General features: G+C 43.2%; 1 protein-coding gene across 1 annotated transcript in view; it reads left to right on the top strand.

The window, feature by feature from the left end:
* The window catches only part of arhgef2b (rho/rac guanine nucleotide exchange factor (GEF) 2b), a 53,809-nt gene that overhangs the window by 14,274 nt on the left and 20,947 nt on the right, over window positions 1–18,588 (top strand). Inside the window, exons 2-5 of the mRNA XM_067449417.1 lie at window positions 8,787–8,937; window positions 15,439–15,506; window positions 17,129–17,192; window positions 17,365–17,497. Of these exons, the coding sequence (XP_067305518.1) occupies window positions 8,787–8,937; window positions 15,439–15,506; window positions 17,129–17,192; window positions 17,365–17,497 (416 nt within the window). The remainder of the gene's footprint in view (window positions 1–8,786; window positions 8,938–15,438; window positions 15,507–17,128; window positions 17,193–17,364; window positions 17,498–18,588) is intronic.

Here is an 18,588-nt window from a genome sequence, read left to right as displayed (position 1 = left end):
TAAAATAAAATCACATTATCACAATCTAGTGTAAAGTGAAACTAGGCTATTTGAATGTTTAGTTCTGTCCTCCGTGGGCTGTCGTTTTGCTCTCTCTCTCTCTCTCTCTCGTCACGTCACGTCACGTGCGTTTTCAAAAGTACCGACAGCAGAACCGATAACGTCCGAGCTTATCGATACAACGGTCTTTCAAAATTCAGCCCCGGGGCCCGTTTAATACCGGGTTTCGGTACCCATCCCTAGTCATATGTTCATATTAGCATAGACATCTTATGTTTTTGTCAGCATAAATTTTTGTAACAGTCTTAAAATATTTTTTCATCTCCATGACGGAAACGCCCCGCCCCCCGCACAAGCCCCGCCCACGGTTAATTGATTACTCGTTTTTGAGACCTATCGATGATCGAAACGAAAAATTGACAAAAATGCCCATCCCTAGTTTAATTTGGTAACGAGCAAGTTATATTTATAAGGCAAAGCTAGAAACGGGTAGCATTGATACATGTTTTTCCAATAACATCAGTTATACTGTAATGAAGATGAATTTCGTGAAAGATTCATAACATATACTGTGTTTTGCACGTAAGAGTTTTCCTGATGAAAGCATTGCTGATTAGCAGTAGCTAAAGCTAACTCAGCTCTAAAAAAAGTTCCTGGATGCGGTGTACTAGCTTTTACACATTAAATTTAAATTTTGCGCATTTCAACACGACAACGATCAACTTGAGCTGAGCATATTGAGTATTTATCATCTCTACTAATGGCTAAGTGTATAATATTGTAACTTTATGCTAAGTAATGTTATTAGCTATATTAGGCAGCTAAGTGTGCTAGTGCTTCATGAAAACATAAACCGAAAAAATTTATAATCAGAATGAAAGATGACCTATCCAGCAGAAATACAGCAGCAATGAGGCGTTTTTCAGGTCCCTCAGTTCTCACCATCGTTGGAGAGCCACGCCCATATTTAATCGCGTTTGATTTCTTTGTTTATCCAAAGACTTTTTGTGCATTGCCTTTTCTCAACCTGTCCTCAAAAAAATACGCCTCTATAGGTCATTCTTCAAGCATCTTATTACGACCTATATTTACGTTTTAACATCATGCGCCCTCTAGCTGGCGTAAAAATAATGACAGTGTCGCGTTACGTCTGACGTATGACTGTCGTTACAGACCCAAACGCGTGTTCATTTTAATGCAATGTCTGGACTTTTTACCACCATTTGTCATATTTCTATTTAGCAAAAATATTGTTTTTAATTTACTACTACACCCACCCCATCCCTAAACCTACCCAGTGATTTATAGTCACACACACTTTATGAGCACTTGTGTGTGTTCCCTGGGATCGAACTCACAATCGTAATATCATATGGTGTTGCTGTATAGTGCAATGCTTTACCAACTGAGCTACGCAAAACCTGAAATATTAAGCAGATAAAAGGGAAAAATGCTTTAAAATGAAAGAGTCCTGCTGTCAATAGGAGCACAACTTTAGAATACGATCCTACGGGTCGTATTTAATTAATTAAAATATTGTCGATAGGGGCGCAACTTTAGTAAACGCTCCTATGGGTCGTATTTCAAGGAAGTGACAAACGCCCTATATAGGCGTATTGGTTGGAGGACATGTTGCCTTTTCTTGTACTGTCTTCGCTGACTGCACAACCCGGCACTGTGAATTTTGAATGCTCTTTCTCTGCCATTATTTTGAACTCTTGAAATCAAACATGTGGGCGGATCCGGTTGCCATGGTAGCTCGAGAGTGACAGTCGCCCCAGCCAATCATTTGTTTCGTCCCCGTACGAAAATAATGAGCAGTGTTTATTGTAGATTAAAAAGTCTAGAGTCACTCGATTTTTATCCCCTCTTTTTCAGAGTACTTACATTTTAATTATGTATTGACATATTAAGAAAGTTTAAACAAATTTGGACAAAAGTGTTTTAGATCATTCCTACCTACCCCACCTTTAAACTGTAATAACATTTTATGAAATGGATGATGAAAAATAATATCAGTATTGACCAAAATGAGCTGAAAAATATCGACATGTCCGCAAAAATCCAATCTCGATGCTGGAAAAGTGAAGCACTTGAAAGCCCTTGAATCTCACATTACAGGGGTACGGTCCTCATATTCCACCCTAATAAGTGCATTTATTGTAAACAGACTGAGAGTCCATTGCTTTTATGGTTTTTGGTTTTGTTCATTTATTGTGGATATTTAAAATGTTTTCTGTTTTCAGTGTTAAATAGTCTTTACAAATAAAAGTTTATTGATCTTTGTAAAGGTGTACCTGCATTATGATGCCATTATCATTATTTTAGGTGAAAATGGTCTCAGAATGACAATATTATCGTTTATCGCAATAGTTTCTTGGCCAATTTATCGTCCAGCAAAATTTGTTATCGAGTAGCGCTGTTTCATTTCGTTGGACTTTAGTTTCGTTTGATTGCTTCTCATAAATGCCAGCTCATATCATACATCTCATGTGTACATTATCCCCAATGTTTCCAAGTATGTTTAAATCCAGTGATTTCAACCAGGACACAGCCTGTGTGTGTGTGTGTGTGTGTGTCGCCTATCAGTGACATCATCCCCTCCTGTGTTATTGTGTAGTAACCATGGCAACACTATCGCCGCTTTAATATCTGATGTGTTTTATTAGACACTGTTTGGATCACTGATGGACAGAAACTAATTGACTGTACGAAGATCAGGGATGAGTTTAGATAGTTTTCAAATCTAGATAGAGGGAACTGTTTATCCATGTTTTGTTGTAGCCTGACTGTGTCCTCCATTTCATTTGTTACGGCTTTGAGCCGGTCGTGACACATAGTAGCGTTATAACACACACACACGAGCAGAAGTGGAAGCGCTCGCGGCAGAACAAAAGCTCCGCCCACTCATGAGTCAGGACACGCCTTTGTGTTGAATAAGAGACGGAAAATTACATACTGTGCCTTTAAGTGCTTCAAACTACATCATGAACCTCCATGTCAGACGAGTGTCGTTTACTGTGTTAAAGACGTGTTTCTACATCGTACACTTCAATACTTGCTGTAAATGTTACAGTGTTTCCATCTGTCATAAATAATGATCCTGACGGCGAGTGCATCTCTGTTTAACTTCACAGTAGAGCTGCAAAAACACATTATTTTCATAAGTGATTAATCTAGCGATGACCTGGCAGTGAAATGTGGCAAGTTCTCGGTCTCTATTACATGGGTAATGTCCTCATAGTTCACCCTCTCCTGTAATACCTGTGTCATACCCATGGCATTATACACATTTGTGTCCTCATATGTCACAAAACATGCCCACACACACACACACACACACCAAAACAGAAACACATGGAAGGAAGCCATGGGCCTCTGCGTCTTCACACCTCTTTCTGAAACTCATTAAAAATAGTTTGGCAATGGCATGTCGGCCACCTCCAGGATGTCAATCTTCATAATTTAACCCGCATATAAATTAACCAGAACCTGGTGTTTAAAGCCACCAGGGACAATTCTTCACACTTTAAGCAATACTGCAGTGTTTATTGTAAATGATTTACTGGTGCACATCGTTATTGAGTTAATAATCTTGAGTCAGAATAACTTCACACTGTAAAAAATGCTCTTCTTCCTCAGTCATGTTGTCTTGTTTCCAGTCTAAATATCTAACAATTCTTAAATCAAGATGCATTTACTAGATCAGTAAAACAACATGAGATATTATTTCAGATATAATTATTTTTCTCACCCCATTGGCAGATCATTTTGCCTGTTTAAAGTAAAAACTCACATCATTTAGATATTCGTCCCCAGAAAACGAATAAATATCTCATGTGGTTTTACTGATCTAGTGAATGCATCTTGATTTAAGAATTGTTAGATATTTAGACTGGAAACAAGACAGAAAAAATAAAAAAGAAGAGCGTGTTTTGCAGTGCATCTCTTCTCTGATGACGAGGGCGGGGCCACCTGTCACTCACATGAGATCAGCCAATAGCAAACCACAGCCATCCAATCAATTCCCCACAGACACAATCAAGCCCCGCCCACATTTTCCCCCTCGTTTTACTCGGATATACGGCACAATAAGAAGAAGTGACGGGTGTGACTTCCCTTTCTTGACTTTAACCTCAGGCTCCTCGCTCAAGAGGAAGGAGCGTGTGTGTGCTTCCTGTACGCTGACTCAAACCCTGAGAGGAGCTACGATGCTTTGAACAGCCTGATATTCTGAGCACATTTAACTCGGATGTTTTTGCGTCGTATATTATAATCCCAAACTCTCTGACAGTGCATTATTTGTATAGGATTGGGGATTGTTGGTGAGCCTCTAAAAATCTTAATCTTCATTAAATTAAAGATGGATAGAGAACACATCTTCACTTTGTTCATGTTTATTTTCATATAAAAGCAAAGAATATAAATGACATCCAACATGAGTGTGAATCTTGCGATATCTGCCCTTTATAACGCTTGTGATCGGTACGCATTTGTAATAGACCAGACTTTTAGATGCATTTAGATGCTTTTTAGCATTTTTGTCTTGTTTCCAGTCTAAATATCTAACAATTCTTAACTCAAGATGCATTTACTAGATCAGTAAAACCACATGAGATATTTTTTTCTTGTTTTGTTGAATCTGATTGGGACGGAAACAAGAAACAAGATTTCAATCAGAAATAAGATTATTTTTCTCACTCCATTGGCAGATCATTTTGCCTGTTTTAAGCAAAAACTCTCTTCATTTAGATTTTATTTTCAACAAAACAAGAAATAATATCTCATGTGGTTTTACTGATCTAGTAAATGCATCTTGATTTAAGAATTGTTAGATATTTAGACTGGAAACAAGACAACATGACTGAGGAAGAAGAGCATTTTGTGCAGTGTGCAAGAGTCTCACAATCCAAAACATGGATCATAAAGAGCAGAGCTTGCATTTTCATACCCAAAAGCTCAACCCCACCCAGTTACACATGAGGAAGAACATTAAACACACACACACACACACACACACACACACACACACACACACACACACACACACACACACACACACACACACACACCAGTCACATCCACACAATAGAAACTGCTGTGCCTTTGAACGTTTCATAACTGGTTTTCCCAAACGCTCTGCACTGAAAAAAAAAATATTTTTACTGCTTCAAATTGCTTAGTTAAAATGAGCTAAAGCGCCACAATTGCTATACATTTTGTCCTAACTTAATTTGATTGTGTTCAATCCACTTAAATATAAGTCAAATTGAAGTCAAAAAGATGTGATGTGTAATATGAAGATGTGTAACATTAAAGTATATGAAATTGAAGTGGATGAACGAATATATATATATATATGAAAATGAATGTCTAAATCATGACAGGGAGTCATATAAAAAAATCACTTTGAAACTACTTAATTAAGTCACTTAAAATGTATTCATTCCATGATGTTGAAGTTACATGAACAAGTTCTGCCATCCTTTACTCACCAAACATAACTTTAACATTACTTTGTTAACTTTGTTGTTTTTTGTTAATAACCAGATGCCCCGGGGATACATACAGCGTTCATTTATTTATGTAGAAATGTATCTCGTTGATAACAGTTACAAAACTGTATGTATGCTGTGTAAGAATACGGGTCAAATTAGAATGATAGCAGATAAACACTACACGACTGCTGTCTGTGCCACCTCACAGTTCTGATACGTCACGATGCAAAAGATGAAGCGCTATGCAATTGCAAATTTCCAATTGCACCTGACCAATACAGAATAGCACTTACTGATCACCACAGCAATGACCAAAAGCGCACACTCCTGGATCATATCTACGTCTCTCATCCGGATTTGTGCCTTCAGGCAGGTATGTTACATAGTTATCATAACTATCAGAATCCGGTGTTCTGTATATTGCGTACGTGAGTTTTTATTGTAGATGGCTATTGCTGCGCGTTTAGCTAGAATGCCATACAAAACCAACCCATTGGGCCACTGAATCTGCATTAACGACAACAGTTGGGGCAACAGCCTTAGTCCTAATGGGTTGTTATCATAGCTATCAAAATCCAGTGTTCGGCACTTTGCGTACGTGAGTATTTGTTGTAGATGGCAATAAAAAAAAAAAAAAAACTTGTGTACTGTGCTAATTAACTGAGACTTCTTACAGCTCTTACAGGTTGTTGGCCTTGTTTGTTTCGTTGCTTCTATTGCTCTCCCCTTTTTTGTAAGTCGCTTTGGATAAAAGCGTCTGCTAAATGATTAAATGTAAATGCTATGCACATATTTAAATCCTGCTAAGAGCAGACTAAGAATATTCTAATATAATCTCGGTTCTTACTCAAACATCAGTGCTTTATTTAACCTTGCATTGCATTGCAAACAAGCAGAGATGCTCCGAGTGCGCAGCACATTCTAGATGGAGGTGGGCTGAGCTATGAGGTTTGACTGACAGTTTGAGGAGCCAATGGTTTAGTCACGTCTTTTAACAGGGATTCCCTGAGTCTTTAAAGAGTCTTAATCTGACCTTCCACAATTTATGTCCCTAACATTTTCTTAAATTGGAGCAGAAATTCTCAATATCATGCATTAATTTAGAGCTCTGTGATTTCTGTGATGCAGAAAATGTGGTAAAATCTGTAATTTACTGTATAATGAATAAATGGATGAATAAATCAACAGTCGGTCCGACTCTTAAAGGGCCAGTTCTCCATTAATGAGAATCCTGGGATCATTTCCTCCCTAATGTCGCTCAAACCCGTCCGCCTTTCCTTCCTCATATAAAGCCACGGAGTCTCTTCAGAACATCTGGAATAATCCGCTCCATCCGGACGGATCCGTTTCTCTTTATGAGCTTCTGAAGCGGCGGTGGAAGTTGCTTAGCCTGTCAATGGAGGACAGAAATCTGTCCATTTCATCTCAAATATCTTCATTTGTGTTCAGAAGATCAACGAGAGTCCACATTTAATCTGATCAGATACATTAACAGAATAAACTATAAAACCAATATATAATAATGACACACACTGCATAAATGATGCTCTTCCTCAGGATTTCTGTTCTCCAGCACAAACTCTAAACCTCCTGAAATCAGGACACATTAATGACAGCAGAATGGAGAAATGAAGATGTCATCATTGACGGTATTTTGGGCCAAAGCAGTGATAAATGATCCTTGGATTATCCCACATAGACGGATTCTTAAAAGAGAATATGACCCAATGAGATGGTAAAAAATGATTGGAGATCCAGAAATCATGCATTAGGCTTTCAATGGTAACTATACACTCCCCTAAAGGATTATTAGGAACACACACTAATACTGTGTTTGACCTACAGTTCTCCTTCAGAACTGCCTTAATTCTCCGTGGCGTTGATCAACAAGCTGCTGAAAGCATTCTTTAGAAATGTCGGCCCATATTGATAGGAGAGCATCTTGCAGTTGATGGAGATTTGTGGGATGCACATCCAGGGCACGAAGCTCCCGTTCCACCACATCCCAAAGATGCTCTATTGGGTTGAGATCTGGGGACTGTGGCGGCCATTTTAGTTCAGTCAACTCATTGGCATGTTCAAGAAACCAATGTGAAATGATTGGAGCTTTGTGACATGGTGCATTATCCTGCTGGAAGTAGCCATCAGAGGATGGGGACATGGTGGTCATAAAGGGATGGACATGGTCAGAAACAATGCTCAGGTAGGCCGTGGCATTTAAACGATGCCCAATTGGCACTAAGGGGCCTAAAGTGTGCCAAGAAAACATCCCCCACACCATTACACCACCACCACCAGCCTGCACAGTGGGAACAAGGCATGATGGATCCATGTTCTCATTCTGTTTATGCCAAATTCTGACTCTACCATCTGAATGTCTCAGCAGAAATCGAGACTCATCAGACCAGGCAACATTTCTCCAGTCTTCAACTGTCCAATTTTGGTGAGCTTGTGCAAATTGTCGCCTCTTTTTCCTGTTAGTAGTGGAGATGAGTGGTACCCGGTGGGGTCTTCTGCTGGTGTAGCCCATCCGCCTCAAGGTTGTGTGTGTTGTGGCTTCACAAATGCTTTGCTGCATACCTCGGTTGTAACGAGTGGTTATTTCAGTCAAAGTTGCTCTTCTATCAGCTTGAATCAGTCGGCCCATTCTCCTCTGACCTCGAGCATCAACAAGGCATTTTCTCCCACAGGACTGCTGCACACTGGATGCTCTTCCCTTTTCACACCATTCTTTGTAAACCCTAGAAATGGTTGTGTGTGTAAATCCCAGTAACTGAGCAGATTGTGAAATACTCAGACCGGCCCATCTGGCACCAACAACCATGCCACGCTCAAAACGGCTTAAATCACCTTTCTTTCCCATTCTGACATTCAGTTTGGAGTTCAGGAGATTGTCTTGACCAGGACCACACCCCTAAATGCACTGAAGAACTGCCATGTGATTGGCTGATTAGATAATTGCATTAATGAGAAATTGAACAGGTGTTCCTAAAAACCCTTTAGGTGAGTGTAGTTTGCAACATGGGTAATGTTGATTCTGCCTTGGTCATTAGAAGTTATATTTTTACGTAAATGTCTTGCGAGTGTATTACTTACACTTTTAAATCTAAATTAATTATTAATACTGGAACAGAAATGAGAGGAGATTTTCTAAAAACAGTCATTGTAGCCAATAACAGACTAGTCTGTTGAGCGCATGAACGCAACAGCCAATCAGAAGAGAGTCATTATTGTTAGTTGTGTGGTAATGTAAAGAGCTGATCTTTTCCCTGACGCTTCTGTGTGCAGAAAGAGAAAGAGCGGATGAAGAAAGAGACGAAGGAGCGCGAGTCTCGCTACAGCAACGGCCATCTCTTCACCTCCCTCAGCGTCTCCGCCACCACACTCTGCTCCGCATGCAACAAGAGCATCACTGCCAAAGAAGCCCTCAGCTGCCCCAGTGAGTCTCGCTAACACACGCAGACACACGCAGACACACGCTAACACACACTAACACATGCTAACACACGCAGACACACGCTAACACACACTAACACATGCTAACACACGCTAACACACACTAACACAACCAGACACACGCTAACACACACTAACACAACCAGACACACGCTAACACACGCAGACACACGCTAACACACGCAGACACACACTAACACATGCTAACACACACAGACACACGCTAACACGAACTTACACACGCTAACATACACTAACACATGCTAACACACGCAGACACACTCTAACACACGCAGACACACACTAACACACGCAGACACACACGCAGACACACGCTAACACACGCAGACACACACGCAGACACATACGCAGACACACGCTAACACACGCAGACACACTCTAACACACGCTAACACACGCAGACACACACGCAGACACATGCTAACACACGCAGACACACACTAACACACGCAGACACACGCTGACACACGCAGACACACACTAACACACGCTGACACACGCAGACACACACTAACACACGCAGACACGCACTAACACACGCAGACACATGCTAACACACGCAGACACACACTAACACACGCAGACAAATGCTAACACACGCAGACACACACTAACACACGCAGACACACACTAACACACGCAGACACACACTAACACACGCAGACACACACACTAACACACGCAGACACACACTAACACACACTAACACACACGCAGACACACGCTGACACACGCTGACACACACGCCGACACACACGCTGACACACAATGACACACGCTGACACACAATGACACACTCTGACACACAATGACACACGCTGACACACACTGACACACGCTGACACACTGACACACACTGACACACACTGACACACACTGACACACGCTGACACACAATGACACACACTGACACATGCTGACACACGCTGACACACACACTGACACATGCTGACACACGCTGACACGCGCTGACACACACTGACACACGCTGACACACATGCTGACACACGCTGACACACAATGACACACACTGACACACACACTGACACATGCTGACACACACTGACACACGCTGACACACACACTGACACATGCTGACACACGCTGACACACACTGACACACACTGACACACACACTGACACACACACTGACACACGCTGACACACACGCTGACACACACGCTGACACACGCCGACACACATGCTGACACACGCTAACACACACTGACACACGCTGACACACACTAACACGCTGACACACGCTAACACACGCTGACACACAATGACACGCTGACACACACTGACACACATGCTGACACACGCTGACACACAATGACACACATGACACACGCTGACACACGCTGACACACGCTGACACACATGCTGACACACGCTAACACACTGACACACACATGCTGACACACGCTAACACACTGACACACATGCTGACACGCGCTAACACACTGACACACACATGCTGACACACGCTGACACACAATGACACACGCTAACACACTGACACACGCTGACACACAATGACACGCTGACACACACTGACACACACTGACACACATGCTGACACACGCTAACACACTGACACACGCTGACACACACTGATACACACGCTGACACACTGACACACATGCTGACACACACTGACAACACACTGACACAAACGCTGACACACACTGACACACTAACACACGCTGACACACACACTGACACACGCTAACACACGCTGACATGTTAACACACGCTGACACGCTAACACATGCTGACACACGCTGACACACGGTAACACTGACACACGCTAACACAATACTGACACACACGCTGTCACACTGACACACACTCTGACACACGGTAACACACTGACACACGCTAACACAATGCTGACACACACGCTGTCACACTGACACACACGCTGACACATGGTAACACACTGACACACGTTAACACCCGCTGACACACGCTAACACAATGGTGACACACACGCTGTCACACTGACACACACGCTGACACACGCTAACACACTGACACACACGCTGACACACGGTAACACACTGACACACGTTAACACCCACTGACACACGCTAACACAATGGTGACACACACGCTGTCACACTGACACACACGCTGACACACGCTAACACACTGACACACGTTAACACCCGCTGACACACGCTAACACAATGCTGACACACACGCTGACACACGTTAACACCCGCTGACACACGCTAACACAATGCCGACACACACGCTGACACACGTTAACACCCGCTGACACACACTAACACAATGCTGACACACACGCTGTCACACTGACACACACGCTGACACACGGTAACACACTGACACACGTTAACACCCGCTGTCACACTGACACACATGCTGACACACGGTAACACACTGACACACGTTAACACCCGCTGTCACACTGACACACATGCTGACACACGGTAACACACTGACACACGTTAACACCCACTGATACACGCTAACACACACGCTGTCACACTGACACACACGCTGACACGCGGTAACACACTGACACACGCTAACACAATGCTGACACACACTCTGTCACACTGACACACACGCTGACACACGGTAACACACTGACACACGTTAACACCCGCTGTCACACTGACACACATGCTGACACACGGTAACACACTGACACACGTTAACACCCGCTGTCACACTGACACACACGCTGACACACGGTAACACACTGACACACGTTAACACCCGCTGTCACACTGACACACACGCTGACACACGGTAACACACTGACACACGTTAACACCCACTGACACACGCTAACACAATGCTGACACACGCTGTCACACTGACACACACGCTGACACACGCTAACACACTGACACACGCTAACACAATGCTGACACACACGCTGTCACACTGACACACGCTAACACACACTGACACACGCTAACACACATTATAACAGTTTTCCACTTGGCCACAGTCCGTTTTAAAGGAGCCGTGGCCCAGAGCAAACGCCTGCGCGGCTGGACCGGGTTTAGATATGGCTTCTTCTTTGACCTGTAGAGTTGAATGATATGGTCACAGATTTCATGGGTACTAACTAATCCCGTGGATTCAAACCTTGTGACGTCTTCACGCACAAGTGGATCCGTGATTTAATTTGATGTGATTGAGTGAAAAGCCACTTCTGCTCTGTTCATCATGTGACCTGATCATATGGCCTCAGCAGACTTTAATTAAGTGATGACCGAATGTCTCTGAACATGGGCTTAACCCTGACCTGGTTTTGGAAGAGGCCTTGTATGAGAAGGTTAGAGGACAGGCTGTGCCTACAGCAGATGTGTTCATGCAGGTCTTGTGGACTTATCATGGAGGCTTTATTTCCCCAGGTGTGATTCATATGTGAGTGGTTTCATGCTAAAGTGACAGGAACTCGTTCTTGTGTGGTTTAATCTGATGGAAGACGTCACAGCATGAGCGCAGACAGATAATGCACGCGTGGCTGTTGTTGTTCTACAGAATGGAAGTCTTTTGTTGTCTTTATGTCCGAAGCCCCCCCGGCCATAAGCACAGCTGCTATTGTCCCGCCTGTAATCGGGAGGCTTTAAGAGATTAGCACACAGTCTGTCACACACTCAACACATGCACACACTCTCACACCTAAAGGGTTAGTTCACCCAAAAATGAAACTTCTGTCATTAACTCCTCTCTAATGTCATATAGTGTGCATACACTTGCATACGCTCTTGGACTAAATATAAAATATCTTAAACTGTGTGTGAAGATGAACGGAGGTCTTACGGGTGTGGAGCGACATTAGGGAGACGAGTTAATGACAGAAGGTTCATTTCTGGCTGAACTATCCCTTTAAGATACATCACAGATATACAGTGTGTGTGTTGAAGCGATGTTAACACTCCTCAGCTGTTCCTCGACTGTGACTCTCTGAGTAAACAAGATGAATCTCTGACTGATTGATTTAAATCAAGAGCGGGTCAATAACATTGATTGAAGTCTTGTCTCGTCGGTGAAGGTCAGATGGTTGTCTAGATTGGTCCAAGCCAGCGAGTGTGCGACCTTGTCAACTTTCAATACCATTGACTGGCTTTGTCTGAGTGTGTGTGTGTGTGTGTGTGTGTGTGTGTGTGTGTGTGTGTGTGTGTGTGTGTGTGTGTGTGTGTGTGTGTGTGTGTGTGTGTGTGTGTGTGTGTGTGTGTGTGTGTGTGTGTGTGTGTGTGTGTGTGTGTGTGTGTGTGAGATGGGTAGGTTTAGGGGCAGGGGTAGTGTAGGAAGATGGAATGTACAGTTTATAAAAACCATTACGCCTATGGAAAGTCCCTTTGAATGGAAACACAACATGTATGTGTGTGTGTGTGTGTGGCTCTTGGTACCACAACATCTTCATGAACCAAATGGCTTAATGCATACCAATGATAATCAACTGTAGCTCCAAAACTGCAGCTCTTGTGGGCTGTTCCCGGTCTGCAGTGGTCAGTATCTATCAAAAGTGCTCCAAGGAAGGACCAGTGGAGAACCGGCCACAGGGTCATGGGCGGCCAAGGCTCATTGATGACCGTGGGGAGCGAAGGCTGGCCCGTGGGGTCCGATCAAACAGACGAGCTACTGGAGCTCAAACTGCTCCAGAAGTTAATGCTGGTTCTGATAGAAAGCTGTCAGAATACACAGAGCAGCTCAGTTTGAGGCGTATGGACCAGTCAGGGTGACCTCTGACCCCTGACCCCGCCGAAAGCACCAACAGTGGCACGTGAGCATCAGAACTGGACCACGGAGCAATGGAAGAAGGTGGCCTGGTCTGAGGAATCACGTGTTCTTCTACACCACGTGGATGGCCGGGTGTGTGTGTGTGGCTTACCTGAGGAACACATGGCCCCAGGATGCACTATGGGAAGAAGGCGAGCCGGCGGAGGCAGTGTGATGCTTTGGCCAATGTTCTGCTGGGAAACCTTGGGTCCTCCATCCATGTGGATGTTACTTTGACACGCTCCACCTACCTAAGCATTGCTGAGACCATGTTCAGCCTTTGATGGAAACGGTATTCTGGTGGCTGTGGCTCTTCCAGCAGGATAATGCTCCTGACACAAAGCACAAATGCTTCAGGAATGGTTTGAGGAGCACAACAACCAGTTTGAGGCGTCGACTCGGCCTCCAGATTCCCCAGATCTCAATCCAATCGAGCATCTGTGGGATGAGCCGAACAAACAAGTCCGATCCATGGAGGCCTCGCCTCGCAATCTACTGCTACTGCTGGATCTACTGCTAACATCTTGGTGCCAGATCCCACAGCACACCTTACGGGGTCTAGAGGAGTCCATCAGAGATGGGTCGGGGGGACCAACACAATACTATTATTATATTAGGTCATAATGTTATGCCTGATCGATGTGGTGTATAGGTGTATAGTGCATCATTTGGGACATAACTGTTGTCTAACGGTGAGGTTGTCTGTGATGTTTTGTAGTATGTGAGGTTTATGGAGTAGGGTTAGAACATTTTATTAGCTCAGTATAAAAACATGTGCCTATAGAAAGTCTTTGTAAACCACAAGTACGAGCGTGCGTGTGTGTGTGTGAGTGTGTGTGTGTGTGTGTGGTAATGTGATTATGTGTGTGTGCATGTCCGCTAAATCCGAGATGTCACCCGGGGCTGCTGTTGACCAGGACAAAGGCAGGTCTGTTGAGAGCAGAGACGGCACTGACTCCCACTGACACCCAATACACACACACACACACACACACACACACACACACACACACACACACACACACACACACACACACACACACACACACACACACACACACACACACACACAGACGCCAGGACAGATAACACTCTATAGATCCCCAGGGCTCTTGACTCTCTATGATCAGATGCTTTCTGAACGGCTGTTTTCTCATTTCTGCTGTTTATTAGTTATTGAAAGGAGAGCGCAGCACATTTTTATATATTCATCTATATCACTGCAAAGGTGCTTCAAACCCCTTCTTTTTACCCCTAAATGAAGAATGAAAAAATTGGGTCCTTTGCGCAAAAAAAGGATTAAAAAAAAGGAGAAATGTCTTAATTTAAATAAATGAATTTTTATTGTTGTTTACGAGCTGTTTAATTCATAAAATGTTTTAAAATAATTAAACGTGTCTTTTTGAAGCGTTGAGCATTGTATCACAAACATGTCTGTTGAGTGCATGAACACAAGGGCCAATCAGAGGAGGGTTATGTCGACTGGTGGTGTGTGTGTATGAAAGCGCTGAAGTGTAACGCTCAACCCACAGCTGGTTACGAATCTAACCGGAACACTTAATCACTTTACCAATAAACAGAGGCACGTGTGTTCATTTCACCTCGGCGTATTTGGCTTCAGTTTGTATTTGATGCCGTTCGATAATGAGAGTGATAATCAGTGATGTTATTTTTTGTTCTTTTATCTTCCCAGCATGCAATGTGACCATTCACAACCGCTGCCGCGACACACTGGCCAACTGCGCCAAGATGAAGCAGAAGGTAAGAGATGGCGGCCGATGATTAACTCATTAACTCCTGTGACCCTCAACAGATGCTTCGGCGAGTTAAACATCAAACAGGAGAAGCACACGGGATGAAATCTTATGAGATTTCTGTCTAGAAAGGCAGCGTTGTTATCAGATGTGCATCTGTTCACAATTATTAATAATAATAAATACTGATACATGTCAACTAATATTTTTTTGTATTTATTATTATTACTTTTATTTGAGACAGGGACAGTGCACAATAAAAACATTAGCCCTGTTTATAGCGAGGAGAGATGCATTGCACCGGGTTTTAGCAAATTGCTCTTTTCCACCCGTAGGCCCTGGGCAGGTAAAAATAGAAACATACAATAAATTAACAGTTACTAAAATCAAAGTTGTGCAAATTATCAATTACAGTTTTAAATACACACATATCAACATCAGTAAAGCAATGGACCCCTCCCACCACCTTTTATAAATAAATATAATAAATAGCTCATGTGTGGACACGGATTGAATCCGTAGACATGTTGTAGTTGATTTTACCTTATGTGCAGCAGTTTGTGGAATTTACCTGTTAAACAGCACTATGTAACTTTTCAACCTTCATAATATATTTTCAAGACTCTTGTGATGATACATCGACTTACAATAGGTTGAATGACACGTCTGCCATAGCCTGACGGGGTCTGTATCGTTTTTAATCGTACTTTTAAACTTCGGGTTTCGGGTAGTAACCCGAGAACAAAAAGAACTACAAAATTCGACTGCTTTACGGCACATACGTCACTTCCACCACACTGAACTGAAGGATCATATAGATTCTGGAAAACGCTAACCAATAGACTACTATAATGACGCTGGCTTGTAAACGTGAGCATCGCGATTATTTGGCGTTTGAAAAAAATAAAACCCATGAAATGATATTCATATGACATGCTGGAGCATCTGCCACTGACTGTACCTGATGAAGACATTTCCCACGCGCCGCCAGAAGAACACCTGCATGTGAACTCCTCCTGCAGTGTTCAGGGGAACTGTTAGTGCTGCACCGACCCGCGGGACGCTTTTATGAAGTTATTTGGCCCGCACCGCACCACTGGATATATTTTTACAACCCGCCGCGCACCCGCGACCATTAAATAGACACACGGGGTCCGCGGGTTATGAGACGACCCACGCATCACTAGTTCAGGGCTATCAGGGTTGTCATGTTTTTGTGTAAGAAAAATATCCATATTTAAAACGTTATAAAGGAAACCTGCCTTGAAGTCTTCCATTGTAACCCACGGCTGTTTAAGCCACAAGATGGCGCCAGCGTTAAGCACAGAAGTAGAACCGGTCAAGATAACTCACAGTACCCGGATGAGCGGTGTGTTATCTGGGAATAACATACCGCCGGAATGCGCGATTGACCAATCAGAATCAAGTATTTCACAGAGCCGTGTAATAATAATATTTATTTGTCAACATAACTTAAATGAAGAGAGAATAAGAACAAGGGGTAAAAGGTTAGGATTTTTTGCATTTCTAATGCATTATATTGTCTAGTTTCTGAAATGGTTGAATGTGTGTAAATATGTGTGTATAAATGCATGTGAAATCATGTAACATATTAATGATGACCTGCAGCAACAGAGGCTGGCGCTGGTCAGGAACGCCGCGACCTTACACAACGTGGCCCTGCGGAGCAAAAGTGAGTTTCCTCAGATCGATCTGTCTAATATTTACTTTTTCATGACTAATCCAGAATAATAGTAATAACAAAAACACCACTGCTGATCATTCGATGTGATGTTTTGACAGTTGCTGTGCTGGTTCTTCTATAGTGAGCCTGCTTTATTCAGGGCTGTGTTTTGCTTTGCCAGACCCAATACTAAAGGAAAGGCCGAGCTCAGCCATTTATCCGTCAGAGACACTGAGACAGTCTTTTCTTGGATCCCGCAAAGGCCGCTCCACGCTGTCCCTCAACAAGAGCGTCTCCACCAATAACATCGCAGGGTAAGGAACCGTACGCTGATCAAAACACTGACATAAAATCTGCTCTGAGGAAACAAAGATTGAACTCTTTGACCTGAATGTTAAAGGGGCGGTGAAACACTCAGTGTCAGTCAAGCTCATGTCAGTCTTGAGTACCTATAGAGTAGTATTGCATCCTTCATATCTCCGAAAACTCTTTAGTCTTATTATATTCCTAAAATAAAGATAGGCTTTCTTAATCTTTCCGGGAAAAAAAACGAGCGGCTGGAGGCGTATCGTGTGGGCGGAGCTAAAGAATGACGAGCAGCTATTGCATGAGAGCGTCTGAAAGCTGACATCGTCATGCGTGGAAAAGAAAACGTTACCCTAATAAACCATGACTATCAATCAGATTCAGCTAATACAGATAATGATCCAGAATCAGATCCGGAGGCTGAAATAAACTGAACAGGAGAAGCAGCAGCAGCAGGACGTCCGTCTCTGTGGTATGGACTGTATTTAGTGGCCTGTCAACATTTGTGTGTGTTTACTCGCAGTTTATGAGGACATGATTCGGTTTATGGACTATTGTATGCGACTAAACCTTAGCAGTAGCAAGCAGAACGGTTTAGCACGTCAGACTAGTGTAACGTTATACAGAGAACAGCAATGGAGTCCGTTAGCGCATTTGACTGACGAAGCACGCGATCATGAGAACGCTAGGTTTATGTTTGGGTGGTTTTACAGTAATCAAACTGACACCTATAGTGGTCAGCTAAACAAATGTATTTAAACACACACCATAGATCGCATGCTCCATTGATAAATTAACTAAAGTTATACACGATCGTGTCGTTTACTGATGTTTATTCACGCGACGATAGCCGACAGCACAGACATCTGAAGCAGTTTAACTCACCGGCTGCTTCCACAGCAGGACCGAACCTTTATCGCTGGGACCGCTCCGTCAGAAACACACTTCTTTGGTATGATTTGGTGAAGTCCTGACAGCAGTGACCGTGGAGATCCACTTTGAGACGCGACTGAAGCGATGTTGTGAAGCTTCCCGTCATTTCTGCGTTCAAATCGGTTCAAATGCAGCGCTGCCTTCCCAGAATGCTGTGCTGAAGCGC

Source organism: Pseudorasbora parva, chromosome 7, assembly GCF_024679245.1.
Source record: "Pseudorasbora parva isolate DD20220531a chromosome 7, ASM2467924v1, whole genome shotgun sequence".
Lineage (NCBI taxonomy): Eukaryota > Metazoa > Chordata > Actinopteri > Cypriniformes > Gobionidae > Pseudorasbora > Pseudorasbora parva.
This window is presented reverse-complemented; position numbering and strand designations above follow the sequence as displayed.